A 24,190-nucleotide genomic window follows, 5' to 3' on the forward strand; every position below is an offset into this window, starting at 1 on the left:
GAGTCGTGGTTTATGGTATCAGGAATTACTATTTTGTATGCAGTATCCCGACGAAGAACATTAATTACCTTGGAAGATTGAGGTAACATATTAAACAGGGTCTTTGACCCTATAGACGTGTAGCTATGGTGGGAATTTTTTTTATATCTTCTATGTTATGCCTGTGGCTTAACAGTATGTGGTAGGAATATAAATAGGCAGTATTTTATTTGACTATTGTTTTTATGAAATAATAAAATATAATGAGTTCAAATCTACAAAAACAGTGTTCCGTTTGAACGAATTGCTTTGAGGTTTCAACATCGAAGATCGCCCGTAGATTATATCGATATTCACGAAGATTAGTTACGAAAACGTACTGCTCGGCGTTGAAAACTTCTTTCATAACAAATTCTGCTGCTAAAATAACGCTCAGTAAACTAAAATCTGTGTTTATTGTGTATTGCAACAGATTGTCCTATATTCCGATAAACATCGTCTGGAGCGTGTTGCAATCTATCCAGGTCACAAATTAACACAAGTCGACATCGACCCATTAATCCAGATAATTTTGACACAAACGAACTTATTTAATTTTCTTCCCCGCCATTATTATCGCAGAGTTTCGTTGATAAATGCACCAATTAAAATTCTTAACCAGTAAATTTCATTGATAAAGTAAATAACTAATGTACTGAAATATTGGTGCGCGGCTATTAATAAAATAACAGTTCTTTTGTATATTCATTGGTTGATTCGATAAATTAAAGGTTTTTATGATGTCTGTACATACACACACACAGGGCACACTTAAATTCATTTCACAAACGAATGATAAAAATAATAAAAACGCCTTTGGAATAATATAAACCAGACATGGCAATTTATTGTTACAAGCATAACAAGAGTTATGTTACAAAAAGCCGCGCTATTTTCTCTGATTTCAAGTCTAGATATTTCAACGAGCATGCAATTTAATCGTAAATCTAATTAGAGCAAACAGCAAGATAATATTTAATTCGTGTGATTTGTTGAATCTACCGTTGATGAAATTGGTTCTTATCACGTTTCCTTCTTCAAGTTAATTAACTTTGTTAATTTGGATAAAAAACAGTGGAGCGTTTGGGTCATAATTGCAGTATTTAGCGATATGACTACTAAATTTAATACAACTACTTACTTGTAATAATCTAATTTTAGCTTCTATTACAAGTAGTGTAGGTACAATGTAAATAACTCAAATTAACAAAGTATGCTAAATAAAAGATGGTAGTAACTGCCCTTCCTTTTTTGAGATACCTATATTCAACAATCAGATTTCTCGTACCTATTGTTATTCGGTATATGTTGATTAGGGAGAGGATGATGAAGACATTTATAATTGCGTATGTTTAGGAAAACCAATGGTGTTTAAAACTAATAATAATAAGAACCTTAAAATGTAACCTGCGACCTACCCCTTCTTTTTACTTTCGTAAAAAATATACCAAATCCAGCCAGGTGACAAAAATATCTCAAAAATCGTGTATTTATTTTTTAATTTTATTCGTTTAGCTGCCAGCTGTACTCTGGCAGCTGCCTCAACTCTTTGTGTCTATGCCTTCCACGAAAAAGAAAAAAGGAGCCTCCAAGCGATTACCTTTTAGAAAAGGCGCCCGGTCCCAGTGGCTCAGTCGTACCTTACCGTTTTTTATGGACCATCGTCATTATGACCGGTGCATTTGATTCGGAGCGGGAGATACTCACAACAAAATAAAATACAATCTAAAGTACTGTTTCGAACTGGAATGTTAATTGCAGCAGGGTTGGTTGGTTCACCGCAACAAGGAAATGATAATCGTGGTAGTAGTAAATTTCAGGAATTACCTTAAGGTGAAAATATAAGATTTTTTGCTTAGAAAGACAATTCAGGGCTTCAAGAATGAGTTTCAAGTATAAGTTTCAAGTTTCAGAACATTTATTGTATTTAACTTTAAATTGTACTAAATAAATTAAATTGGATACGTTAAATTATTATTAAGATATGAGCCATGACATGGCAATGAGTGCTAAACTCGTGCGAAAGTTTTGATATTGATTACTCTCTATGAAATTTAATCGGAAATTCCCGTTGGAGCATGTCTAAGACCGGACAAAAATTTAAAACTAAAAGTACTTGCTTGTAAAATTTGTAGAAGGTAACGTAGTTAGGTAATGATTTGTGTGGAATGGAATGCGATAATGTAATAGCAAAAGTGGGCACATAATGTGGCCTGCCAATTTATTGTTGCCAAACTATACAAATTTACAAATAAATTCGAGACGTGAGCATTGCGCCATTTTAGTATACACAAAAATCAAAGTCCACCCTCATATTCATTGTTAGTAAAGTAGGTGTTTCTAGTGATCCAAAAGGCTTTATCAACGAGCAAGACGATGTGTTTTTGATCGCTTTAACTTTTCTGACTAGACATTGGGCTATTTATTCATTTAGGTAGAGTTTCTGTCCTCATCGTCATCGTATCTATCTGTATTGGCCCAATACTTACACTACTACTATCCTACTTTTAATGTTCATCTTCTCTATATCATGTTATATATCATTTAAGGCAATTTAATATGTGTAGGTGAAACAAGTGTTTTAATTTCAGACATCTAAATTACAAACATTAAATCAGCACGTAATGATTCATCTATAGCATGCAATATACTAAAAGTACTTATATGAACAAAAGAACTACGCCACAAAAGATTGCACGGTATATCCGCACGAGTGACTAACTCGATATTAAAGAATGTAAGTTTGTTTCTCTGCTAAGTAGTGCCTAGAAAAAAATAAATTGTTGTCTACGGATTGATATTAGCAACTTTCTCGTGTTCAATATAATTACTAATTTCTTTTGGATTGTAGAAAGTGCGAGTGGCGGTTTGTGATTCAACTAAATACTAAGTGATGAAATTGATATGTCTCGCCGCTTGTGTTATAAAATATATGATTTTGATACTGAATTATATAGAAAATGGAATTAGATGAATCTTTTATGGTCTGCAAATTATGGTATATGGTAATGAAATGTGATCAAAAGAGTGGTGCTGGAATGCAGTCTGGGGATATGTATTTTTAAGTAATCAGGATGCAGTTAAATGGCGACATCCCTAATTTGAATATACTCGTAAATTGGTTTTATGATAGCTGGAGGCGCAACGCTATTGCTATCTCTTTATGTTAATAAATATGTTAAAATAGATCTGTGAAATATTAAAAATGACGTACTTTTGAAAGCGTACTTATGAATTCAGGAAGTAATGCCGAAAAGATTTTTGTTATTATTTTTACTACAATGATATACATATACAAACTAGTCTGTTTTACATTTCTTTCCCACGATACCAGTCAGTAAATCTCATACCTATAAAAATATTTAACAATCGCCTTTGTAACAAATGTTCGTCTCGGAGTTTACAAATTACTTGATGCAATCATAATATTAGTTACATATGGCAATATTTTATACTGAGTGTCAATCGGTCTATTCCGTTTATTCTCATAACCTGCTGCGCCCGAGCGACCATCATAATACATTGCGTAATAAAAAGCATGCGGGCTTGTCTATGGGTAAAGCAACCGTTATCTTTGAATACCAGTATGTTAATTTATAATAATACCTGTTGTAACGAAATATACTTATATCTAGAGGGTCAGCAATAGACGCACTGAATCTATAGCGCAGAACAAAAGTACTATTCGAAAATGAGACAATTTCATTCTTCGGTAGAATTTGTCATTAATTTGACAATCTGTAATTGAGTTTTGGAACTTAATGTTCGAGTTACATCAATGTGTAAATAAACGAATGAAAATGGCGTCACAGGCTCAGATTATCATAAACCAAAACAAAAATAGAAATCACAACTAAACACACCACGAATTAAACATAGATCCAGCTGACCCAATCGACTCAGCAATAGTGCAATAGCATTCAAATCCCGGAGTCAAAACGATGAGTCAAACTTGGTGCACGGCTGTAGCTCGTCTGGCCAAACCAGTTTGGACGTTGGAACACGTGCTTTGAGACTGTCGTGACTGGATAACTGTCCGACAACTACTGATACCAAGTTTTCTTCGCTGAATAATATTGTTTCTCTGCTGCTGTCTTTTGTTTACAAATTGTCTTTATCTTTTTTCTATAGCAATTTATTCGTAAACATAAATCCATGTCTTTTTCAGCGAGGTGTCGAAGACACATTGATTTATTACTCGTACTAAATAAGTTTTAATTTTCGGTCTACCTCATTATACAGATTAGACACAATTAGTTTGAATTACTGTATCTAAAAAGCATAGTCTAAATCCTACGTCTTTATGAAACATCTGATGATTGAGATTTTTTATGAATATGAGTCAACAATTTGATATTTGTGCGTCCACGTATATTATCTTCTAGTGCCTATTTATTATCACTCCTATATCATAACTTTTTGATGACCTTAGATAAATGCTACACGAATGAAGACTTAAATATTATTTGACAATGTACTGCCTATATCAATATTTCAATACTTACCCATAATAACTGATTCATCAAACTATATTGTTATTTCAATCTTTTTTAAGTGGATTTATTTATATTGCGAAATGCTTTTATACCTAGCTGTATTCCCACCATTGTATTCTTTCGTTGTTTTCATATAAACTGGTAAACGGGTGCAGTACACTGTCTAGTGTCTACTTACTTTCCTTGAGTAACAGGTACTTTTAGAATATTTATGTATTCTTTATTTGCATGAACCTAGTTATCTCTGATCTCTTGCATTGCGTTAAAACTTATGTAATGTGAGTCAAGCTTGTACGTACATGTAATATGTTACTCGTAGGAAATAATTACACTTGCAAAATGTTGTTTTGCCATTTCATTTGATAATGTACGTTTTGGAGCAACATTTTAATTAACTCATCCGTTACTTTTAAATGTACATTGATTTAGCAATATGAGAAATATAAATTGTAGGACTTAGATGTGATAATATGTGTGTATAATGGAAATTTAACGCTCGTATAATTAATTATCAAAACTAAGTACCTACTTAATCTCCAACAGCCAACGGGACACTTGCGCATTAGTAAATTAGTATGTAAGGGCATTAAATTTAGCTCGTACATTCATGGCGACGATGGTACAGATACGGAATTACGGACAGAGATATTAATATCAAATCCGTTCCTTGCGATAATTAATTAAATGCCTATATAATATATAGGTCAATAAACTGAACCACAGACAATTTTAGCATTGTTTACAACTAGAACGATCTCGATGCGATCCGATTGCGACAATCGAGTGCTCTTTAATGGGATAAATTGCTTAATGCAGAGGTCAATGAGCTCTATTAAGCGAATCCGTACTGATGTTGATTACCAATGAAAATCGCATGTCTAGTTGTTAATTACTTCGTATTTTACTTGAAGATGGATGAGGCCGTCCTCATATAAATACAAGTTTAATTTTAGATTTTAATTGAGTGAATTTATGCAGTCGAATGCATAACGAGTAGATATATATCTTCTATGTACAAGGTGTTTGTTCAATGGTATATAAAGCCGTGACAATGCCATACCCCGAGGGTCATATATGTTGTATGGTAATGAAAAAAAAATATATCTTGTAATATTTTTTTCCATACAAAAATAAAAAAAAACAATATTTATTTTTCTTTAGTGACATCCCTAATTGTAGAAAAAGACAGCAATACATGGTGTATTGCCGTCCTACTTGACACCACGCGCAAGGCGTCCGTTAAAACTCCTTTTAAGTTCAAGTTTAAGTTTGTCATTCACATCATTCACAAAATGTTCACTACAACTAAAAGTTGCGTAAAGATTTTTAGTTGCCATGAAAGTTTGTGGATCCAGATTAATATGAGACATTTATCTAAAATATGAGTTAATTACACAATGGCATTTAAGAATGATAATCATTTTACAGACCACTACATACCTAAGTAGTATATGTACTACTTTCGTACCCTGAATCACTCTGGTTCCTATGTCGCACATCTTCGGTTCTATTAGAATAGAACCGAAGATTGCTTAGAAGCCATGAAAAAAATTGTCTTAGTTGGTAGGTATCTACTTATTAGAAACACTTCTAAGATAAATTTTATTGTGTCATTATTTGTTTGCCTTAATACGGGAAAAGAAGAGAGCAAATATATACATACATGTATATTTAGCGATGATTATAAAGCTGAATGAGCTTAGCTCCGCAAATATTGAGTTACGATCTTTAATCTGGATTATCTGTAACCTTGCTAAGGTCTAGTCTAGACTAGACCGAAGTCAGGTCAACGACCCGACATATTAGTTAACATAGTAGCGATGGCAGACGCCGTTGCATCGGATGCGTATGGACACGGCATATCAACGACTTCCATGCCAGGGACGGATATCTTTTCGTGGACAAAATTTGCCAGACAGATGGAGAGAATAATAATTTCGTGACCTATATATATAGTATCCAGGTAGGAGAAAGGGACCGAAAGAAAGCAAAGCCTGTGAATCGAAATATGTGCGTCACATGATTTTGTTTTCCATCTGACTCTCTCTTTTATTAATTAAATATCTAAGTTAAGTACTTACGTACTTAATTAAGAAGATTAGGTAATTTTACTAGATTTTGACATTAAAATGTTTTTTTAATAAGTACGTATGTCAGACGTGCTTCAGACTAAAGTGATCGAACAATCTGGCAAGAAAATAAGTATAGACGTAGGTAGGTAGACCTTGGTAATAATTACTTAGTTACTCATTAACAAATCCATCTAATTTCTGACAATAGCTATAAATATATGGTTCCAGTGCCCTAGATAGATTTCCCGTGTTTCGCCACCCATCCATCCATCAACGTGTAGTGGAAAAATGTTTGTTCCTGTCACTACGACAACGTTAGGAAGCGAAGGAAGATTAATGCTAGTAGTTACCTTTGAGAATTGAAATTAATTTATCTCTCCCTCCACAATTTACACACAATTCCACAATTATACACATACATGTTGAGCAGAGCTGCTTTTTCTTCACATGACTTAGTTTTAAGTAAATTTATAACCCCTTCAAAAGGGGGGTAAAAATTGTATGGGACTTAATACAATTTTTAAGATAAAAAGCTGAAAATTGGTAATCATACTTTTCATCATTTTTGAAGTAAAAATAACTTGAAATGTAATGTAAGAGAAGGAAGAAGAAAATATAATAATGCATAATCTATTCTTTTAAAATTGCATCTCTAGGGAAATTATGTAGGGGTGAAAATTTATATGAAACTTCATTGTTTTTTGAAGAGAGACTCGTAAAATGTTTGATTTACATATTTGTGGTTATTAAAAAAAACGGGACGTGATACGTCGTGGAAAATAGGACGGCATGCGTTGCAGAAAGCGGAAGTGGGACACGTAGCTAGCGGGAAATGGGACGGAGACACGTGGTAGAAAATGGGCGACGCAAATAGTGGGAATCGGGGCGGGACATATTGCGACAAACATGATGGGACAATATGCATGAAACGGTACGGGATCCCTACATGGAAGGAAACCGGAAGCGGATTGGACAAGTTGCGGAACGAGACACGTAGCGGGAAACAGGAAATTGAACTAAAGATGAAAAACAATACGAATTTGAATCAGATATGTTTACCAATGTACAAAATATGCGATAAAAGAATGACCGAGATTTTACTATGAAATACGTAGAAGTAGAAGTCGAGGGCAAAAACTTGTAATATCTAAAGTTGTAGTCCTTTTGGTCTCTACAAATATCGCCTTAGCGAATCACGCTAAGAAAAGTTCAAGACAAAGCAAAAAAGGTTAAGTTAGTAAAATAACATAACTAATAACATGTAAAGAAAAGAGTTGACGAAATGTTTAAAAATAAAAACATTATTTTAATCATAATTCACAAAGGAGATCGCCTGAAAATATATATGCGTTATCATTTATAATATCAGCAGAATAATGTGAAGCTGTCACCACACATTGCACATATGCGCTCACCCCGTTCTATTACGTCAGGATATATTTAGATCACAAAAGGAAAAAAAAAGCCCTGAGTACAGTCGCGGAAAAAACTTTTGTATTTTGAATCAAAGTCAAAGACCACGAACCTGAAGAGTGAAATTTTGTAAATGTAAAAATGGATTATTAAAATTTATTTAAATAAAAAAAAGCTGAATAATTCGGAGTCTCTTGAGACTTTTTAAATGTAGTTAAACGCTTGTGTGAGATGTATATCAAACAATAGAAAAAAAATTACATAAAAATTATTTTAACATAAAAAATTAACAACTTTATACTTACATCATGTTTACATACATACAATATTCTAAATAAAACTCTTTAGTGCTGAGTAATACCTATACCTACACAGAAAATACCAATTCATCATTTCTGAAGGTAAACGAACATAAAAATATTTCCGAGTAAATGAGCAAATATTTGAGATCTCACGTAATCTTGTTTTGTCTCATCAACAAGTACAGTTAAATGTTTTTGTTCATGTAGGTCTTACGTACTCATGTCAAACAATGGAAATTTTAGTTTTCTTCACGGATTTCTGCTAAATGAGGTAAAATAACAGATTTTTCTGCTTATATTTCGTGTTCGGTGGAAAAATACAATATTAAGAAAATAACATGATTATTTTTCACCATTAGTAAAAAAATATTAAGAGAAATAGGTATTTCCCTTAAGATTTATTTTTATATCGTATCTTATAAGTTTAATGTTTTTAAAACACGTTGGAGTAATATAGATTTCAAGTAGATACAAATTAGAATACAAGCGAAATGGTGCAATAAAACAAAAAAAAAATATAGTAGTCCAGTCACAGCAGCTGCATCACATCTCATTAAGTATAATATCACCACTGGTCACCGCACATTTTTCAGAACAAAAACGCAATTACTGCATAAAAAGCATTATGGAGTCTTTGAATAACGTTAAGCGATAATGATTCCTATCTGCATGAAATTAAGCTCCTGCCAAAGAAACTTCAGACAGAAGACCAAGTTTCAAGTTTCTTTCGTGAAGATTATGTGGCTACTGGCACCTGTGTTTAACGATACATACCGGTATTGTCAGTAACAAAAGTTGTTGCTGTTTTCAAAAAAACGCTGTTTTCAATGAGCACTATAGTTTGTATTTGTCACATCATACGTAGCGAGTTGCGTGAAATAAAGCTGCAAAATGTGTGAATATTTGAGACGTTCCACGAGTAAAGGTATGGTCGTTTTACGCATAATTCTGCAATCTGTTTCTGAAAATCCATACAGATGAAAAATTAAAACACTAAAAAACATACTTATCGTCACATTTATCCCTACAAGTAAGAACTAATTACAAATACTCAAATACGTAGTTGTTTTTGAGGTTAAGTTAAATTTCTACCTTATAATATTAACTGATTCCAGTCGATATTGGTGACATTTTCAACAGCGGAAATGCGCGGGCCTACTGTGATTGGAATACCGTTAAAATAACAATAATTTTACTAGCTTGAATGCACTTGCAATTTTGTAACAGTCGCAGTCAGGAAGTGTCGAATTGAAATTGTGTTATAAACATCAAAGACTGTAGAATTCCACCGGAAAATTGTTTAAGATTAGTGCATTGTAATTCAATATAGTCCTCTGCACTGCCCGCCAAAACATTCCTTTTTACTGGTTAAATTGCTTCAACACTTGCCCAAATTTATATATTTTTTTAGTATAGTATTGTATTTTAAGCATATTCAGCTCGCAACATTTTTTCTAAGCATGTTTCAACGTCACTACAATTTCTAAATCGGAAATACAGACGAACATGGCGTATCATTTGAACGTGAAACATTTAAAAATAAGATAACATATAGGATGTTTTTAAATTCATTTTATTACAATCAAGTAATTATATTTTTATTGTTCAATTGTAATTCTGCATTGTGATATCTACTATTACGATACAGTATTAATTTTACGCCTCATTTAAAATCCTTTTCTTCCTTTTCTCCCCGACTGTACGTACATACGTCGTCGTTTCAAAGGGAACCAGTTCTGGATGTATGATTTAACAACTAGATGAAAATTCGAATGAATAAAAGATCCCTAACAGGTGTCTTACTGATCTGGTTGTTGCAGCCACCTGGACAGTATTTAAATGGAAGACTATAATGAAAAGACTAATTAAACTACTTTTTATACTGTAATGGCAGTAATTAAATGCGGTATTTAAATATAAGTCTAAACGGTTAAATTGAGTACTCACTCACCTGCCAAGTCCTTATTGGCAAGGGCAGGATTAACTCTTAACTGTACATAAATTTTATGTTGTACTGTCGCCATTAATGCATACAATCTAGTTAAACAGATCTGCATCGCAAATTCTTTTTTATGTTTAATACTAATGTGAATCATTTTCCTACCTATATTAAAGTTAGATTCAAGAAACAAAACGATACGAAAATTTTATGGTAGACCTACAGACCGATTAATAAATTGTGTTCTCTACAAAAAGGCACTTGCTCGTTAAACCTTTACACCTCACTAATTATTCACATTTAATAAAAAAACAATTGTTCAATATAGCATGCTAATCACATCTAACAAGAAATGAAAAACCAATCGATAAATCGCTTCGAATCGTAACGCTTCGTAGGCATTTTATTGTACCAACAGATACGGCCAATTTATGACTAATTTCAAGGTTGTAAAGTTTATTTTGGTCTGATTGGCCTGTGTGTATGTTTGTTTGTACATAACGGTTGTTGGAAGCACTGCGTGACGGTTCGTGCGCTCATTTTATTCAAGAAACCGCGGGCTGGCTTGCATTCTTGATGCACAAGCGATGGCAATGTGTATTGCTTGATTAAACTGGTTTTGACATTAAAAAGGCATATGTTTGACACATAGGAATAAGTATTTCAGAATAGGTACCTATGTTATGTGTAATAAAAATTCGGAATATTGGTCATCTGTTTTTCATGTCGCAATGTTCAATAATTGGACATGTAACACTTCATATTTTTAAAATCATATACAAAGTTACTGAAATCTGCATCAGTAATAGTAAAAGGTACCAACTTAAATGTAGATTTTGCCTTTTCTTCAATTTCTCTTTGTACAAACTAATCCGTATCAATCAGGTATTTGTTTTTGAACAAAACGAAACCGTTTTAAACTGGCGTTTTGTTTGTAGGTTTTCGTAAGACTAATTAAAATAATTATTTTTGACAAGAATAAGGACAATTCCAGCACTATATTAGCGACAAGCGACAATCCAACATCTCGCGTGAAGTAGGATTTATTTCGGTACACCCACTGTTGTGGAATAAAGGTGTCTTTATTTAACCCATTACTCATTACGCTAAGCAACTCACTGCCAATTTAGGAAGACCGAGAGCACAACCAGCCGGCGCCAAGCGACGGCAAAAAAGTCGCAATGGAACAAAAAAGTCGCATTGAAATAAAAAAAGTTGCGTGGCGAACGTACCGTAGCGTAGCTCCTATTAATAAAGCTAAAAACTTTTTGCCAAATAGCGCCTTTGAAGATGCTGGTGTCAAACGAGATAATATACTTGCAGTGTTCCTGGTTGTTTCACTTCACCCTATCACCCAATAAAATGTGGAGTTCTTTTTTTGTGACTAATAAAATCCTTTTTTTGTGGCTCACAGTGGGAGTTTTGGTATCATTTGTTTTTCTTAATCTCGCACGGCATCACAACAGTTTCAAAAATAAGTAGTGTTGATGACATTCTCATATTTTTTTTATCTTAGTTCAAGATGAACTTATTGAAATGAGAATAGGAAAATGTTGACCTTATATTGTTTATGGTTGCACTTTTTTTCAATGTTCAAACATATAATTTATCACCAGCTCTTAATTTATACAATTTAATTCCAATTATTACCAACACAAAAATATCTCAAAGCCGCCATTACGTTTCAGTTTAAACAACTTTTCCCCAAAAACTCAAATAGTGTTATCAAGTTTATTTTATGATAATTTGAATTAGACACGACTCGTATGACTGGTATCAGGTAGGTGGGTATCAGGTGGGTGACAATGACCGTCCTTGTGTATGCCTTCAGGGAATAAATACTGCATCCAGAACTTGCTGTGTTATTATCAGTTATAAGGCGGAAAAATCCAGCGGACTCATTGATAAACTTGTGATATATGTGATTAACAAAAAAATAACGTTAATCGGCTGGATAACGTTCATTGACGCGTAGCAAATCTACTTAGCAAATTACTTTCTTTCTATACTTATCAGTACCTATGTAAATTCGTTGTTGGTATATTTTTTGTTTGTTCTTGTTAACTAGTTTACAAATCGGTGGTCGACCACCGATTTGTTCATAATGAAATGGTGCGTAGTTACTATATGTATTTCATTTTTCTCGTTTCTCTACTTCTTGTAATACGTCTCTATTACTGAATACAAATACATAACTAATTAAGTAGGTACTTATCATCTTTACATAACTATTAAATCAATACTATCCACATCGTTTGTTCAGTCAATAATTGCGAAGATTTCACTAGCCATGGAAACTCCCAGTATTTGCAATACAAGACGATATTTCCTTAAACAATGAGAAAATGTATACAAAACTTACAGTTAACAGAACATTAAATGTGAATGGCAAATTCGCCGCTATTACCAGTGCATAGAGGTTCATGCAGGGTGACTTAACATGCAGCCGAATGTACGTCGTCGTGTTTACTTTCTTAAGAGCTGTGAAGGTGATCTCATTTAAGTTTATGGTTTTAATAAAGCTCGGATTACGACAGCTAAACGAGACATCAGATTTGATAACCGCCCAATCTTTTTAGACAATTTCCCAAAAAGAAGTGTTGAGTTTTCAGATTCTTTACTTCCTATTTTTTTTCAAATCAACTGGAAACTATATGTTATTCAAATTTTCTGTCAAAAGAAAATAAATCTTCGTACCTATAAATGTTTGATACGACATGACTAACACAAATTAGGAAATAAACATTTCGGAAACCACAGATTAACAAAAAAAAATTCTGGGTTGGAAACAGCAAAAACACACACAAACACACAATTAAAATAAAATAATCTTGGACTGGTTGCTAAAAAGCGAAAACGACCATCGACACGATCTGATTACGTTATCAAAAGCCGATTACTATGTCGAGAATAATTACAATATCTATGGCGCCAATAACGTTATCTTTTGAATTGTTGTCTGATTCAAAATCAGGATTTCAATTCGAAGCTGTCAGTCCCACGAGGTTTGACCTGTGTAAGTCTATCGACCCGTAAACACTGCTATTTGTTTATAAATCATTTTTATAATAATGAATCATTACATGTCGGAAAACTGAAAGTACAATTATAATTATAAACTTGCAAACAATAGTCGTACAGAGCGAGAGTTATGTCGTATAAAAGTGCAATTAAGGCTAATTTCCGACTGTGTCCTGTCCAATGCCAGAATATATGCGAAATGAATGTGAAATCAAGTGCCCTTTCCCTGGACCGGTTCTTGTTTACAACTGACGAGAGAAACGGAAATATTTTAACTTTAGAAAATACAGTTATGAAAATTGCTGTTACATTATGGCTTGTAAAAGAGAATTGTGTAATAATGACGCAGGCCTTTTTCCATCGTTTCTATCTGGATTTTTTTGAGAAGAGCGGACAATATGTTATTTAAAAGTTGATCTTAATAAAACCCTTTGTACGAATATCTAATTTATGTCAGCAAGGGGAGTGGGGACGATTAAAATGGCTAATGACGATGATGATTTAAACTTTGCTTACGCTGCTTATTTGTATTCTCTTTTAAATAACTCTTTTTGGACTACCCTTCAGATTCTTCGATTATTTGAAAATTGATTGTTTTTTTCGATTTATTTGCGTTTTTTCCAGTCAATCAATTTATTTTCATCAGATAGCTGTGGTTTTAGTGCTGATTGGTATGCAATTCGAGTTTCGATCATAAGTTGGCCGTATTAGGGTCTGGCGGTATCCACAGATGGTACGATACCGCGGGTATCTCAATCGTGCCGTGAATCGATTATCTCGATTCTTTATATCAATTGTAATATATTCGAGTCGGACGTATGGGACGCTCGTGTAATATTTTATTATTAAAGCATTATCATTGTTTTGATGAATATTCAAGGACGAAATGGTTGGAATTTATACGTTTTCCCTTTGTAATACCCACTTTCGCTGATATGATAGACTTTGCTAGCATTTCACCATCCATCAACAATATCTCCATTTTATCACTTCGTGACAGGACCTGAGTATTTGCAGATAACTCACATTCACTTTCCCTTTCATATCGAAGTAGGTATGTGTATGAACTTTGTATACATAAGTATTATAAGCGCTGTTGAATATTTTTGGTTTGGTTTTCCAAGACCACTATCTCCCTTTATCCTTCCAAATTATACATATTTTAGCAAAAATTGATAGCTTTTTTGAGCCGACATAAAATAAAAATTCTCACCATATTCTGAGCGAGCTTATAAACATTACTAATTTTATAGTACCTCTATAAAAAGAGTACTTAAGTATGAATATTTAAGTATTCTTTTTTGCATTGAATGCAGCTTACGTACCTACTGGTAAAATGGTAAAATATATTTTATGTTTATCTAAAGTCTACTGTTGCGAATCTTATCTTGCAGATAAGCACAATCAAGGTTGGCTTTCGATAAAAACGCATATGGTAACAAGGAATACACTATCTCAAAACAAATACCACCCTTTTCAATGTTGGTTTTGTACAGTATTTAAGGAATGTTTTAGTTTCTCAAAGCTTATCTTATACACATATAAGCACAAAAATATATCAAGATTATGTTAAAACATGAAGGTTTTCTAAAAGACTAGTACTACCGGCGTCTATAAGTAGCGTTGACCGCTTTCCATCAGGTTAGTCAAATACCCATTTCCTTAGTAATATAAAAAAATCTTCTACAAGAAGGAAGGCGCTTTCATATAAAAAAGACGGTCTTATATAATAAAAACAGAAGTTAAAACTTCCATAAAACTCTTCACAATCATTAATCAGTATATTTAAAAGTAATAAAGTTTTCAAAAGTACATAATTATCGAACCATTTGAAGAATGTCTGGCGCCGCAGACTAGATTATGAGTCTGTTTCACTTATAAGGTTATGACCATCGACTAGTATTTATTTGTGACTAATAGTGATTCATGTTTTCCGTGTAAAATACATATTTTTGTTACTAAAGTGTAAAGGTAAACAACTTGGTTTGGTCTTGTATGAAAAAAGGGATGTGCTAAGTATCATGTAAGTATTATGTACTTACCTAAAACTACTTTTTCGGGGAACGGAGATTACATTTTTTAACATACAACAATAAAAAAAATTATATTTAATAAGTATATTTTTTGTTTATCAATTAACTGCTTAAATCGCAATTTTATTAATTATCCAATAAAAATCTGGGTATTATCCTTCGTTAGTGTAATTATTCAACTAAGTACATTTTGCGTAATCTAGTTTTGTAACGAACGTTTTTTGATGAACATTTTAGCAAGAAGAAGTTTGAAAGCAGACACAATGGTTTTATATCACTACTTGCCTTTTTAAAATTTAATAATTTAATAAGTAGATACTTAATATTTTTACTTAAAATACATGTTTAAAGTTGCATCTATAATTGGTCTTTGATGAAATTGTTTTATTATATAAATTTTTATTAAATTCAAGAAATACCTGCTTCTATAAAAATTATAGAATTGAATTTTTTTACAAATCATAATTTATTAAATTAACATAACCATATCGAGCTCTAACACAATAATATTGAATTGGAAATGATTATAGGGCGTTGCGCGTGCGCTGACCATCTATCAGAGCGGCCATATTTGGTAGTCAGGGATTGTGCTCGTTTTATTTAATCTGTGGGATGTTACTGTGGTTACTCGGGTATGGGCACACACAAATGACCGCCCTGAGGAGATCGCGAACTCTATAAACGCGGTTGCAAGTTAAAAAATAATGACTGAAAATACTGTTAGGATAATTTTTTAACAACGCGCAAGTACAATAACTCCCGAAAGACAACACAAAACTTTGAATTTAAGAAGAACATAATATGTCCAATTAAATAAATACATGGTAATTTTTTTGAATACTGCACAATTTTCCACACTATCTTACAAAATGACTTATAACAATATACTAATTTATAGTGACATTTTATGACATAAATTTCTTTGGAAATGAACTCGATTTTATTATCCAAATTAGCTCATAAAATTATGCAGCGGAAAGCAGACTTTTTTATATTTTTAATTTATATACAGAGTGCGGTTGTCCCTATCTCAATAGAAATGCGAGACGAATATTCTAATTGAACTTATTGTTTTCTAGACTATAGAGCTGAATTTTGTGTAACGTAGTTTACTTAGTATGAGATTTCTGGATTTGAGGATTCAAACATTTTCCCTTTAATCTATGAGTTAGGACTCGATATGATATTGTGATAGGTTATCGTTTTAAAAATGCACGATAAACTAAGTAATTTTAAGAAGATCCAAGATTTTTAGTCCTCTAAAAAATGTTATTCTACCTTCATTTCTTTACTCGCTACAGCTTATGTTTCACACCGTTCCACCACAAGATCTTTGCAGAAACTTCGTTTTACACCGTAAAAAGTTTGCTTCGTAGGTGGTGCTTTCTTGAATTGTAGCTTCCAATAGGAAGTTTATTCGTTATTTTCAGATATCCCGCTTTATTGTGAGTTTAAATCAAATCAATTCAGGAAGGGTTTTTCTGTACTTTGCGTGTCAAAACCGGGAATCATGGGAGATCAGGTTACATTAGGATTACTAAGCATCCTTTCGGTAATATTAGCATTCATATCTCTAATTCTCAATCGCATTTAACGACTTACAATGCAAGTTGATTGACGCCTCAGCATAGCACAATGAGAGCTGAGCATCAGTGAATGAATGGGCGAACTGTATCCGACCTCTGCTCCCGTCACTTGAGATAAATGAAGCATGTCTCTATGCAATTATTCTGATTGCAATTGTCTAAAAGTGACCACTTTCTGACCTGGAGTTATAACGGTAATTGAATCTTTACTGCGACACTTTGTTTAAAAAGATGCATAAACTGATAGGTAGCTACTAAAAACTTTATGTTTGCAACGTTATAAAAAAAAACAATAAAAGTCATTTAATCCTTTAATTAAATAATTTCATTTAATCCTTTTTGGCATGAATTTTGATAACTAATTTTCAAATCATTGTAAAAAATCATGCAAAATTGTAGTAAATGAGATTACACTTTCCATTAAAAATAGATTAAGATTTGACTAAAAATCGTCATTTACCTACATAACTGTTGTCTGCCTATGTTTATGAATAGAAGGCGTCAATGATAAGGGAAAGGACCGCATTATCATTATCAATGTCCTACAGCCTATTGAGGTCGAGCAACATTCCTTGTGTTAAAGTATTTTGTACTTTGGTTTCTCATACATCACCGATCTAAATTGAATTGAAGATGAGAGTACAAAATATTGTTCAGAAATAAGCCTTCAATCATAAAAAAGTTAAAGCATACTTAGTATTTAATAGTATTTATTTCTATACACACTAGCTGCGCCCCGGGGCTTCGCTCCCATGGTAATTTCGCAATAAAAAGTACCCTATGTGTTATTCCAGGTTATATTCTACACGTGTACCAAATTTCACAACAATCCGTCCAGTAGATTTTGAAAGAGTAATAAACATACAAACATACATACAGGATGTAAATCCTCACAAACTATTATAATTTTAGTAGCACTAGGATTAGTAGGATAAAATTATATTGTAGACGTAAGTATAATGATTTTATAATTACAGACCGACACTTCAAAGTTATTTATTTGTGTGAATTTGGAGTTTATATACTTGTATTTCATTACAAGTTTTTTAATGTGACTAATAGTTAAGGTGTCTTTTTGCTTTTCAATCTTTTTGCTTTTCTCGAACTTCAATCGATACGCATGTCGACTTCGATGCACAAAATAGATTATATTTTCAAGAATATCTTGTACAATATATCAAGGAAACATAAAAATCTTGTCTGTTTTTGTACTAAATTACGTTACTGAAATCTACATTACAGTTTTTATATATAGTTTTTATAATTGAAGTCACTGAAGGAGAGGAACCTATAAATACTTATGTAGGTATACTTATTTTAATTTTTTAATGATGAAGTAATTATCACCTAAAGATAAAAACGGCGACCTTTCCAATTAAGCTGTTGACTGGTATTTTAAAAGCCTTGATATTTGATACATTTCTTCTATCCCTTCCTCGGAAATTGCTTCACTTTATCACCAATAATTTTCTTTATTATGGTTCATTTCCGACTCATAAACATGAATAGGCCAAACCACAGATTATACAGGCAGTTGCAAAATACCTTGAGTAACGATCCATTAGAAAAGTATTCGACAGTTGCGTACACTGTAATGCCGGCTTCACACTATCGGCGAAATGCATGAACATTGCGTAGTTTGTATGACTGATTTTATTTACCGCAATGAAATACCAGCAATGTATGCTGAATCCGTCGAAGTTCGGCAAATTCATGTATAGTTAGGCAATGTCATGGATAATAAAAGTCAACGCCCGAAATAGTAAATAAATAAATACTTATAGTAAAATATATAAATATATAATATATAAGTACTTTATATTATGTTTAAAAGCATTCACATCCTGATTAAACATTTTGAGATTTCTCGACAAGTTTCTTGCGATATCAATCGCAAATTATACCCTTACTCACCGAAACATTGTAATTTAACCCGGTTTTATCTGTGTCGTCATAAAAATTAATACTTTATCATTATAGATATCTACATATGGGTCACATGCGGCAATAAATACCATGAAATATTCAATAACCGCGAGTACGCCATTTCTTTTTACACGCAAGATATTTATACTTTTTCTTATGAAATCACTATCATCATCACATAGTATTAAAAAAAGTAGCTTCCCTCTGTCTCTGTCCCTATGTATGCTTAGATCTTTAAAACTACGCACCGGATTTTGATGCGGCTTTTGTAATAGATAATGTGATTCCTCAGGAAGATTTAGGTTTTATTCAAGCGAAGCCGGGACGGGCAAGTAGGCTGTGACTCTCACGCATTGTATATCATGTGTTTTTTTACCTAAGGTTTGATGGTAAGAATTTAATAGGTATTTACAGTACAAAATGTATCTAAATCTAAACAGATTGCAAGCATTGTCAATAGAAATGTACAACTAATTCTATTATTTATTGTCACAAATGATGGAAAATAAAAGAAGGTTACATACCGTCCCAATTCCCTAAAGTAGGTTGATCGGAATTAGCTCCTTTGTAGGGAATGAGAAGGTCACTGTGGCGCCATCTAGGCGGTAATCATGGCTGATTATGGACTCAAAATAACGATGGTATAGAATGGTAATTGCAATAATATAGTAAATCCGCAAAAAATAATTGGTACCTAGTAAATTTTTTAGGTTCGATTATGGGTTAAAAATATACAAACCATTTGACTGAATGCTGGATAATATATATTAGTCTATTTTACTCGTTGCCTGATTCTGACTCTGACCCTGAAGTCATATGATTTACTTAGAGTGCCCATTCTACATAAAAAAATAACATTTTGAAAATAACAGACTGCTTCCACTCGTGTCACGATCTGGCTACTTTTCACAAAATAATGACTTAATGAGGCCTCGGTTACCTCCATCGTAAAACAGCTAGATTACAGAGGTATATATCAATCACCTACAGGGTTTAGGTATGAATATAATAATAAATATCATCGTCATTATCAGCAACACGTATTCAAAAACAAGTGAAATCTAAAAGGTCTATCGCTTATTTCATTTATTTTCATTCAAATTCAAAATTATTTATTCTTATTAGAAGAAGAAGCGGCGCAACAAACTTCACCGCTGCCTTTTCTCCAAGGACATCAATTAACAAATATAGGTCTTATACAGCATTGTTCGTATAATTCCATTTTTTCCATGGAATTTCGCTGAAAATTAAAATTATAAACTGATTGTCTCTCTCTCATTCCTGCGTGTCCTGATTACATGCGCAGCTGTCCTGCTGGCTGTTTTAAGTTCGAGTAAAAAATAAACTTTTAAATGAAGATTCGGCTCTGAGTTAGGCTGCCCGCGCTCTTTGCGATTGACCTTTTACGACAAAGGGAGTATTTGAGTGGTCTTATAGGGCGGGAACCACACGTCACATACGTTGACTATAATTAGATCTCGAACAAACAGCACTCTAGCTCTTGTGTATCCTGGACTTCGCGATATGAAATTTATCACATCTGCGAATATTTGTATATTTTTTAATTTAGGTATGTCTTCGTCGTGAGGCCACTATGCTCCGACCACACTGACTCATGGGAAGTGACACTGGATATTTTTATCAAATCCAACCATAGAACTGGTTGTGTCATTGTGGTTTGTAATAAGAAGAAATAATTTAAAGCGTCGTAATTACTGTTTAATTATAGTCTTGTGGTTGTGGTACAAAAAAGATTTGAGGCTTTCAAATTATTGTTTATTTTTAAAAATGAGAACAAAATTATGTTAATAATACCGTGACAGAGCAAAGACAGATTCACACATCACAATATTCAAAATCGAACGAAGACAGTTATTGGTTCATACCATGGATTTAATAAGTACTTCGTTGTACGAAGTACCTACTAGTTCCATGGTTTAAACATAAAAAGTACATTCTTTTTTTTTTCTTTTTGTTGATCTATGAGTACAGCCAACCAAATGGCATCATCATACTAACCTTGTAACGAAGCCTTAAAAACCGTGCGCAAAAAATCGAACTTTCGTTTTCGACCATAGTTTTTTAGTCTGTGGTCAGCTGGCGGTTTTATCGGATCGTTCAGCTATGTTCACGGATGAAATTATCCGTGACAGATGTTATCCGATTTTAAAACAGTCCAAAGTCCAAATTTTGGTCAGACAATGTTGTTGCTCTGCGACAACGTGCCCAAAATGCTGGCAGCATTGCTAATTTGTGCTGCAATGCTGGGCTTTAGCCAAAGAAGTTTACATCCCTTGGTCACGAGATACCTTGACCAGCCTTTTTGAAATATATTTTAAAACAAATGCACACGCGCATATATGAATTGACTAAATCGGTCCAAAGTAATCGAAAAATATGTTTTATTTCCGTGGACCTACTCGTACACAGAGAGATAACCACTACGTGGTCGTACATATGGCCGTTACTTTGGTTGTTATATTCGGATATTGTCTACGTTGTTTACGAGATTCCTGTCGCGTCAACACATGATGCAGAATTTAATCCTGGTTCGTGTCAGATCTCGATATCTCCAGATTCCTTTGTATTTTCTAATTGATCCATTTAGATATAGTTTGCCTATTGATTTACTGATTCTAAACTTAGGGTATGTCTATTCTGCCGATGCTCAGGCGAAAACGAGTTATCTACCCAGACTTTGTATATAATGTAATGTATTTTGCAAAGTATTTTGTTTTGATTCCACATCGAATAGACTTGATGGCTCTCCATCTTTAGTAAATCTTCACATTTATTATGTAATACCATTTAAAAAAAATCAATATTATCTATTCTTCAAATAACCATTTGCATCAATTTGATCGTTTTGTCTTTCTCTGGTATTTTTTGCAAATACGACATTTGCGCCCTTGAGTGGTTGGTATGTCACTAAGGCGAACAATAACAAAGTCAATCAATGATACTTTTTCTTCGCTTATTGAATAAATTTAAAGCATTTGATTATATAACTACCCAGTAGCCGTTGTCAGTCAGGTTTGAGTAACAATACGCAGGATGTGCGGTTGGTGGCATCGTGCCGCTGAATTACCGGCCGTGGTCAGTAAACAGGGCGAGACGCTTCAGGATATCTAGCGGATTTTTCTTACATAGGTTTATTATACTATTTACCATTAAAAATGTATAAATACTTTGGCAGGGCTTCTATAACACAACTGAAACAAAACAAATGAGAATGGATCAAGGCGAAGAGAGAGAGACCGACATCGTGATGGGTAAAACTAGGGCTGGGTTAGAAGGGCTTTTCTAGTTGATATTACAACTGAAACCATTAGATAAGAGCACCCATTACCGGTGGGTACGAAAAGAGTGATGAATAATAAGTAGAGGAAGCGTGAGAGCACGAAGAGTGAGTTTTACAACGATTGTGGCAAGTGGAAATTCCTAATCTCTTGTCTACCACGGGAAACGAACTTGTTTAAGGTTATCTATATTTTTAGAATACGTTCTGAATCTCTTTGGTCAGCCGTTCCCCTGGAAGCCAATTTGTATAATATTAAATGGATTTGTCTATTTGTTTCCAGTTGCTGTGGACGTGGACGACAGGCCGGTCCGCGTGGAAATCTGTGATACTGCTGGACAGGTGAGCATAGATCTTAAATATTATCATGGCGACCTTCAAACATCGCGTCCGTCATAAACAATGTCTTAAAGATAGCACAAAATTATATAAAAAACAATAATATTAAGCCCTTCAGGCATGATAGGAACCAACACTATGTAAATGAGTTTCTTTCCGCATTTCTTATCAGCACTAGTCGTTTCACATATGCTTTAAAGAAATAGTGTGTTAGTATTAACGTCGAAAAGTGCCTGTGAAGGTCTAATTTCTGAACGAATGCTTTGACTTTGTTCAATCAGATGTTAGACGACCAAAATCGAAGTAGGTACATGGCTAAATAATGAGCAGGAGAGCCGATCCCAAATAAAATAGGACCAGGCTAGGCGAAGAGAGAGGGAGACATGGTGATGACTAAAACTAATGCTGGACTTCTTGTTCAACATGATACTGAGCCATCGCCTGTTGTGATGTACGCAATGGCATTGAAGTTAATTTATGTTTTGTTGCAATTGTCAATTTTCTAATTGATACATTGTATGCTATCATTCATTAGACTCATTGACAGGACGGATTATAATAATACTTTGTTGAAAAATGTTACTTTCAAATATTCCTGATAACTATTGCGTTTTCCAATAAGTATTCTCTCAAGTAATTTAAACAAAGTAGAACGTTGTTATTATTCCTATTGACCGGTCTAACACTAATTTCTTTCAATCGATCTGTCGCGTCGTTGAATGCAACCGTGGTTAGAAACACTAGAATTAATCTAATCACATCCACTTGCTATAAAACGTGGAAGCAAGCCACTGACACGTGAGGCAGTGGTCGTTTCTAATTTTATCGTCAGGTTGATACCTTATAAGTGGTAAAGTTAATGTGTTATTACTACACCTATATTTCATTTTAAAAAGATAATTATCACTGTCTTAGCTGAGGTCGTTTCTCGGCCATAATGAGTAGAAGTCCCCACAGAATCCGCTTTACTGTTTTTTCTACTCCCCTTCGCATGGTCTGGGTCATTCTGTATGTACTCGTATTAGACCTATGCTTATAAAGATCTGTAGGGCCGGTATTATTATCATGACAATAAAATAGTTAATACAAAAAGTACATGTTTCTTGAGGAAATCAATTGATTTATTACAGTCTAGAAATCTTTAGAGTATCAGTTTTTAAAAAAGCTGGAAAAGTAGTAAAAAAATTATCTAACCATTTTTTATTGATATTCTTAACTTCCTATGATGCATGAATTTCCTCGCACGGTTTATAGTTTTTAGGTTAGTTAAGTAACTCAATTTTGCCTATCCCACGTTACCCACCTGTGGTCCAATTCACACGAAAAAAGCAGCACGTGCATTTTGATGTTAGCAATTTGGATGTTGGATCAAACGTTGGTAGTTTTTTGTCCAAAGCTGTCCGTGTTCACATAGTTTCTCTACCTGGCTCTCCATTGTGCTGTGTATGGGATGCTTTTGTCAATAGCTTCCGCTCATTCAGCTGTGAGAGTTTCGCACGCGTAATGTTTTATAGGAGTGCTAGACCTTAAGGTCTAACTACTCTCGTATGTCAAACGTGGTCCTCGTTGTATATATACGTGTTATCTATGTATAGATCCTGCGCTCAGTTTCTGATATCAACACGTAATTCGTCATTTTCTTTATTCTGTTGTTAGTGATCACTGATTTAGCAATATATAGAAAATCTTGTCCTTCTATAGCTTTGAGGTAGCTTTAAGTAGGTAATACTGTTCTGTGAGGTAACTA

At 33.5% G+C, this 24,190-nt stretch overlaps 1 protein-coding gene across 1 annotated transcript in view; it reads left to right on the forward strand.

Moving 5' to 3' along the window:
- LOC128671062 (ras and EF-hand domain-containing protein-like) overlaps positions 1 to 24,190 on the forward strand; it is a 34,775-nt gene that overhangs the window by 5,748 nt on the left and 4,837 nt on the right. The window contains exon 2 of the mRNA XM_053747182.2: positions 22,388 to 22,446. Coding sequence (XP_053603157.1) covers positions 22,388 to 22,446 — 59 coding nt within the window. The remainder of the gene's footprint in view (positions 1 to 22,387; positions 22,447 to 24,190) is intronic.

This window comes from Plodia interpunctella, chromosome 6, assembly GCF_027563975.2.
Source record: "Plodia interpunctella isolate USDA-ARS_2022_Savannah chromosome 6, ilPloInte3.2, whole genome shotgun sequence".
In the NCBI taxonomy this organism is placed as follows: domain Eukaryota; kingdom Metazoa; phylum Arthropoda; class Insecta; order Lepidoptera; family Pyralidae; genus Plodia; species Plodia interpunctella.